Source organism: Salvia hispanica, chromosome 2 (genome assembly GCF_023119035.1).
Source record: "Salvia hispanica cultivar TCC Black 2014 chromosome 2, UniMelb_Shisp_WGS_1.0, whole genome shotgun sequence".
NCBI lineage: Eukaryota > Viridiplantae > Streptophyta > Magnoliopsida > Lamiales > Lamiaceae > Salvia > Salvia hispanica.
This window is the reverse complement of record NC_062966.1, coordinates 2787292-2795023: the sequence shown is the minus strand read 5'-3', so window position 1 is coordinate 2795023 and position 7732 is coordinate 2787292. Positions and strand designations below refer to the sequence as shown.

At 32.2% G+C, this 7732-nt stretch overlaps 1 protein-coding gene across 1 annotated transcript; it reads right to left on the bottom strand.

The window, feature by feature from the left end:
- Positions 1–967: 967 nt before the first annotated feature.
- On the bottom strand, positions 968–7506 carry LOC125206114 (acetylajmalan esterase-like). The gene is made up of 5 exons (XM_048105412.1): positions 7419–7506; positions 2256–2447; positions 1959–2171; positions 1717–1865; positions 968–1438 (listed from the first exon to the last, which is right to left on the bottom strand). Exons 1-5 carry the CDS (start codon positions 7504–7506, stop codon positions 968–970), a joined length of 1113 nt encoding a protein of 370 aa, XP_047961369.1.
- Positions 7507–7732: the final 226 nt, after the last annotated feature.

Here is a 7732-nt window from a genome sequence, read left to right as displayed (position 1 = left end):
ATATCAAATTAAAGATAATTTCATAAGGATTCCAACGATATCCAACATGCATATATTCCGACGTCAAAATTTGAAAAAAAATTCAAAATTTTTTAATTTTTTTCGTACAAGCAGAAATATTAACATACCATATAAAATATGTCAATATAATACATGTAGAATGTCACTCTAAGTAATGGGTTAACATTCTTAAAGCATCGTGTTTACATTCTCAAAGCATTGTGTTGATATTTTTGAAACACTATATTGACATTTTCATCCAAAACCCTAATTTGGAGTTTTTTTTATCTTTTTTTATTTTATTAATAAAAACGAAAATTACACGTGACAAATTGTAGACCACACATTTATCTAATTAGTTGTAGTTAGCAATTAAATGATGAGTTAACAATTGATCATTCCCCTATGAATTAGTGCGTTAGCTATATTTTTTTAATATAAATATCATGCTTGCTGTGAATTATATGTCGAGATCTCTAGCAAAGACTAACAAAGTGAGCTTCTTCTAGGAAAAAAAATGATAACATAAATGGTGCATCTCTGTTTACATTAACCAACAACAAAATTATTTTAGTTCTGTCCTTCTTTAATACTTCAATATTGCCAATTTCAACCACCTCCCGCCCTTCTCCTATCTTTCTCAGAATCTCTAGCTCTTCCTCCTTTCCCTTCAATGGCGATTTCCCGGTGAGCATCTCATGCACAGTATAATATAGGAATCTATAGACCTTGAATTCCCTCGACATCAATACATAATAGTTTTAAATATATTTCTTTATTTAGTTATAATTGTTTGGAAGCATGCACAAAGGAAATAGAAAAGGAGAGAGAAAACAAAGGAGTAGTGCACAAAAAATATCCAAAAACAAATTGTAATAAATTTAATTAAATAGCACAAAAAATGGGAATCGGAAAATAAAATAAATGGTAAAAACGATAAAAATTGAAAAAAAAAAGTGATAAATGATCAAAAGCAGGCGAGTTGAGTAAAGAAGTGCGGTATCAACCATGCGGCCATGTGCTTGTAGCTTTGTTGAGTCATGTGGATGCCGTCCCAACTTATATGTCGATCAACATCTTCACATACACTAACATTAGCTCCTCCACACATTCTTCCTAAATTAAAGTTGTATTTCCCTCCTATTCCGCAGCAGGCCCGCTCTACCTCATATCCACTATCTATTCCCGTTTGGAGGAGATCTAGGTAAGCATTGTAATAGTCGCCGTAGACTATGACAGTATTGGGATTCTCTAGTTTGAGTTTGAGGATGGCTTCTTGCAGAAGCTCGTTGTGGTACTTCGCAAATTCATTCAACTCTGTCACGCAACTTTGGTTGTTAAGGGGTGCGCCTTGGAATGCTGTTTTGTATATCGGAAGGCAACCTATCGGAAAGTTTCCGGGAACAACCAATCTTCTTGCACCCATCTTTACGGCTCTCTGCAACATTAATCATATTCATAACTTTCAATACCATAACTAAATAGCAAATTAAAGCGTAACTTTTCTACTTTAATTGATTAAAATATTGATTAAATTTGTTTGTATTTTTTACAATATATCTTCAATGATTTTCGATTGTCATATAGAACAATGTAAATTTTTGGACAAGAAATATTAATCAGGAATTGTAAAAGGTAGAAAAGTGATGATTTAATTTAATATTTTTGTAAAATGACAAGTTTCTCTAATTGATTCATGGCAATATATCAACTCACCTTAGTTCCATTAATCACAGCTTCAACCACTTGAGGAACCATGCTTTTCAATTCCTCCATTTGTTTCCTTTGAAAGATGGCATAGTTGTAATCGTTCCCACCAGTTTCTCCCACCATGAACAAAGCACTTCGGAGTTTCTTGAAACGATCTATATATACTCACCAAACCAAATACTCCATATTAATTATTCTACTACATATATATAGAGTGGATAGTAAAACAGAGGGTATATATGATTTACCTATCTCATCAAGGCTGGTGGAATTGAAGTAGGAGTCCATCCAATCCAATTGAACGCCAAGAGAACTATTTGTCACCGGATTCGTTACGTTGTGAGCAGCCAACGCCTCAGACGACAACGCGGTCGAACCAGCCACCGCAAAGTTGACTCCATTCCCGAACCAAGTCCCCTTGTGTTTATACGGTGGGAGCAAAGGAAGCCCAGCGGACATTGCTGTTCATCATATATTCACAATTGTGATTGTAAAATTAAAAGGATCTATAGTAACTAACTAAAACAAATTAGTATTAATCTTACCAATATAGTCTATCATTAAAAGGCCATTGGAGCAACGCCCTGTAGCTTCCTCAAAGAACGTTTGGCCGTACGGCAGCCTCGCGAAGTTTGTGGAGGCCCCGATTGGGTACTCTTTGATCAAATTTCCTACATCACTCATTGAATCTCCAAGTTGATAGATTTCATTGAAGTGACAATACTCCAAAACATTAGGAACAGCGCCAACACAAAAAATCAAACCAAGAACAACCAACACAGTGAATATTGTATTAAACGCCATCGACAAAAACCTAAATCTTAGCTCACAGCAAAAGACAAACACCATGTAGCTAGTATATATAATATGCTCTAAACTCACAACAAAAGACAAACACCAATGACCAATATAGCTAGTATATATAAGATGCTCATCCAATTCGACTTTTGAAAGGATTAGCAATTGATATATTTGGATTTTTTAAATTATGCTACTAAGTATATACTAATTTTATGTTGAAGATAATTAATCGTGTATATTAATATTATTTTTATGCGTATTACAAGGGATTACGTCTAAAGGAGTACATGTAAAAGTAATGTAAATAGGAAAATAAACATATTAGTATTATTTTTATTTAATTTTAATATTTTCTTTTAAAACAAGGTTAATTACTTGTTAGATGCTACTAAATCTATTTTTTTGTCAAGGATGAATTTAATTAGAATAAACATATTTGGTACTCCGTCAAACCGTCAAATAGAACTCGAATTGAACTATAATTCTATTTTGACTCTAATTTAAATACTAGTTAAAGCATATCTCTAATAAACTAGTAGATTATATTTCTAACAACAAATCAAACAACTAAACCAATAATATAAATACCAAAGAGAACAAAGCGACCGAAAGAAAAACAGCATGGGCGATCCAGATGAGAATATCTCTCAACAAAGGCAGCCTATTCCACCCAAGCCTCATCATGTAAAATGGAAAGGTATGATTAAATTAAATGATAAATAAGTTTTAATTAACATCTTATTCACATGTGTTTGATCTTGATCATGTAGGTTATGAAGACAATTCAGTTTTAGAACCAAGCGGAAACAAGTGTTTCTTGTGCAAACTGGATGTTGTATACACGGCTGGAGGAGGAATGACGTACGAGCACCCAAATCTGCCGGCTGTTGCTGTTCTTCCATGCGGACATATATTTCATGACCATTGCTTGCAACAAATCACACCGCCACAAGACTCCAAAACTCCTCCTTGCATACCTTGTTCCCTTGGTGAAACTTAATACAATTTTATTAATTTGGAGGCAAAATTCGAATTTTTTTGTTATTTAGAGCTAGGGTTTTTATGTCCCATTATATTCTTGTGAATATTTTGATATGTAAAGAAGGAGAAAAGTTGAAGTGTCTATACAATTATCTTTTGATAGTATTAGATTTGTATTTGATAATTGCTTTGGAGATCAAATTGATCTGTTTAACTTCACTTTTCGTTCATTGCCTCCCTCCTTGCTTGGCCTTGATGTAGTTCCAACATGACTTGGATGCTAAGAAAGTTATTTTTTATTTTTATTTATTTCCTAGTTAGTAGAATTAGTAGATGGAAAAATATTAATTGTTTTTCCTTCTACCAAATTAGGACTTTTATTTATTTATTTGTTTATATCCTTTAAGTTTTATTTTTTTTCATTAATGTTGGATTTCCAAAAGTTTTAGGGTTTTTAAGTCCCATTATATTCTTGTGAATATTTAGATACTCGTGAAAAAAGGAGAAAAGTAGAGTCTATTAGTATTAGATTTCTATTTGATAATTGCTTTGAAGACAAATTTAGATCTGTTTGACTCCACTTTCCGTTCATTGACTAATTGTTATCCCATCCTTAGCTTACATTAATATAAATCATAACTGAACAAAAGAAATTATTTACTCTGGTATGAGTATTATATTGTTTCGCAGCCATCAACAAAAAAATTATTTATTCTAGTATGGTGGGGTTCGGTTCGCAAGATAAAATAATACCAAAATACAATCTAGGATTGAGTTATAAGATTATTTTAGTCATAGGGGGTTAGCTATGACTAATTATCCAATGATTATCCATCTATGATTGAGTTGTGGGGTTGAATCTCATGAACCAAACACACAACAAATTTAATCCCGGATACTATCTTGCAAACCGAACACCTATGAGTATTATATTGTTTCACAGCTTAAAACATGACGTTGTTTTAGTTAACGTTTCATAATGCCAACATATTTTAGATTACACATTTGATAATTAAAAATGTTTTCTAATAAGAATAGTAGTAATAATAAAATATGTAATCATATAATAAAAATTTATTCTTCAAATTTATGTCAAATTAAACACCAAAATATATATGTATGTATGGGGTCACGTTAAAATGCATATAGTATTTAATCCACAACTAAGACCAATCCTACAACATTAGATCTTAGAATTAATGGATGAGATTTAAAGCTCACGAAATTCAATAAATAGTGGATAAAATATCAACAAAAGGGTAAAATAATCAATCTGTTCTAACATAATAATTTTCACGATTTTTTTACATCAACATAGTATATTACAAGTATCAACACAGTGATATGAGAATCTCAACTCAAGTACCAGAAAATATCAACATAGTTTTATTGATATTGTACGTGCATTATATTGAGATTGTTTAATGCATTTATCGATAAAAAATCTGTTTATCAACATATACGAAAATTGAAATAAAAATTATAAAATTTAATCATCCGATCATTGTTGGAACATATGCAATTGAGATCACGTTAGAATCCTTATGAAATTACATTTAATTTTTATGAAAAAATAATTTAAATAGAGAGTGTTATGTAAATTTAAAATGTTAAGATGATTGTGAGGAGAGAGAAAGAAAGTGGTTAATTTTAACTACCATATACTCTCTCCGTCCACAAACAATAGATCACTTTTGTCATTTTGGGACGTCTACAAAAAATAGACCACTTTCTTAAAATGAAAAGTTTATCTCTCATACTTTTCCCACTTTTTCTTCCCTCTCTCATACTTTACTCACTTTTTCTCCCTATCTCTCTTACTTTACCTACTTTTTTTTCCCTCTCTCTGTTACTTTACCAATTCTACATTAAAACCCGTGCCATACACAAAGTGATCTATTTTTCGTGGACGGATGAAGTATAAGAATTGACATTAATACTCTTTAAGTTTATTTAATACTCTCCTAATCTAGTGGCTAAGATTTAGTTTTAATTTAGGATGAGTAACTAGTTAGCAATTGATCATAACCCTGTATATACATATTTGCAAGAGTCCATAATTACACTGGGTGCAGTGTTTTAATCCCCAAACTGAGTTAAGATATCTTCGAAAAGTAATTAAATTTCCTAAACAAACTCGCCTTCGTTCCAATCAGACAGTGTCACTCGCACCCATGGATTGGGCTCACCACTAGCGGAATGATTGGCTCGAAGCGGTATTCTTTGTGCATTTGGAGGCCAAGCTCGTGTTGGACTCAACGCCATCCGCCCACTTGTTGACGTAACGGACCTTTTCCCATGTCAAGACATACATGAAAGGCTTGTTGTTGTCTTGTTGGTAGATTCGAGACATACTTGAGACATTGTGTTCTAATAATCGATTGCAACAATAGTTTGATATTGAGCATAAAATTTCTTGTAGGTCCGTACGGGAGTTCCATCGGGCCAAGCAAATTATATGTCTCAGCCACCTTCTCCCAAAAGGTCTTTGTCTTTTGTTGATTTCCAACGACATGATCTTTCAAAGTGTCGATCCACACTTCAAATAATTTCTTTTGTTGTTTGTTGCCGATAAAAGGAAATGACTCAACTATAATGGGACGGCCGAAAAAGGAATAGGACTCAACCATAGTCGAAAGGAATGAATAATAATGTCTTAGGGATGGTATGCTGAAAATCACGTTTCAAGCAGTTTGCACGATTAGAAATGTTTGTATACAGTAAACTCTACAATTCATTTTTACCCAAGGTGAGAAGAAATAACTTTATCACATTGTTATTTGCTTATGAATTTAAAAGATGTTTGATTTGCATTTAAATGCATGAAAAAGAACTATGTTAATTCTTTTGCATAGTAGATTAGTTGTGGACGATGTTCACAAGACAGTCGATTCTTTGTAGAAGAGTTGTATTTCACAACCTGAACAGGCATTGGCTACTTATGGTGGAAAGTTGCAGTGTCGGTCTGAAGTTTTCTCACCTTTAGTAAATAAATAACAGTAATATGGTATATCAATGAACGGAGCTAAGATTGAGATAAGTTTGTAATACCCCGCTCATATTAACGTCATTAAATGTGTATAGAGTAAATAATTATATTAAAGCAAGTAGTATTTTAAACTCCTATGTTTCGTTGTATTAAAATCCTTGATGGGTTTTAATTGATAGTTAAGTGCCAATGTGAAACTAATTTTGATGAAGGACTTTGATGTGCAAGAAGATACATAAAAGGATAAAATAATTGTCCATGTACATTTATAAATAAGATGGTTATTAAATATCCATTTACAGAATATAGTTATTCTCTTCAAATGAGAAATGTACTAATTGTATCTAATTTATGATGTTACAAAAATGCGCTAAAGCTTCTTTGCAAAGCTAGTATCCTATCTTCAGGAAACCCAACTTCCTACAAATGATAGGACAAGTTAGAAACGACAGTGTAATAATAATGTAGTAACAAAAATAACTTCTACCATCTTTAACCATAGTCATCATGTGAATAGTGCAACACTATTCACTGAAAACGACTCGAAGCCATTACACAGGTATATATATCACTTTTATTAATTAAAGTGTATATATATATATGTGTGTGTGGGGGAGTGTTATATTGCTAACTCCACATCTATTTGCTAACTACAACTTAATTTGATGCATTAGATTATTAAATATAGGGTCAAGATTTGTTAGAAAATAATATCAATGCTAAGGGTAAATAAAATGACAGGGGTATAATTGTCCATCTCAACAATAATGTAGTTGAAGAGTTAATTGAAGGTAATTAATTATTTTACTTCCCAAGAAAAATTACTCTCGACGTTCCATCTTCATCTCTATAGATTCTTCCAAAAAACATGAAATCGGTTCAAAATTCTGGCGATTGAAGTTCGAAATCCGAGCGATTTAAGTTCGACTTTGCATTGAGTGTTCGAAACTGATGAAGAAAACGATGGAGAAAGGAAAGAGGAAGAGGAACTCGACGGAGGAAGAACCGGATAAAGGTAAATGCATGTTTAATTATTCTTTGAATTCGACTAGAAAACGTTTTATAGATTAATGTTTTGAGAATGAGAAGTTTGTAATATAAGTATTTTGTTTGATTTCTTCGATTTCAGTTTTGAGAATAATGAAGTTTGATTTCGTTGTGAATATGCTGATATTTCTGTGCTCCTAGGTCTGATTTTGTTGTGAATAAGTTATAGGTTCTTTAGTTTCTGGATAAACATATATTGATATA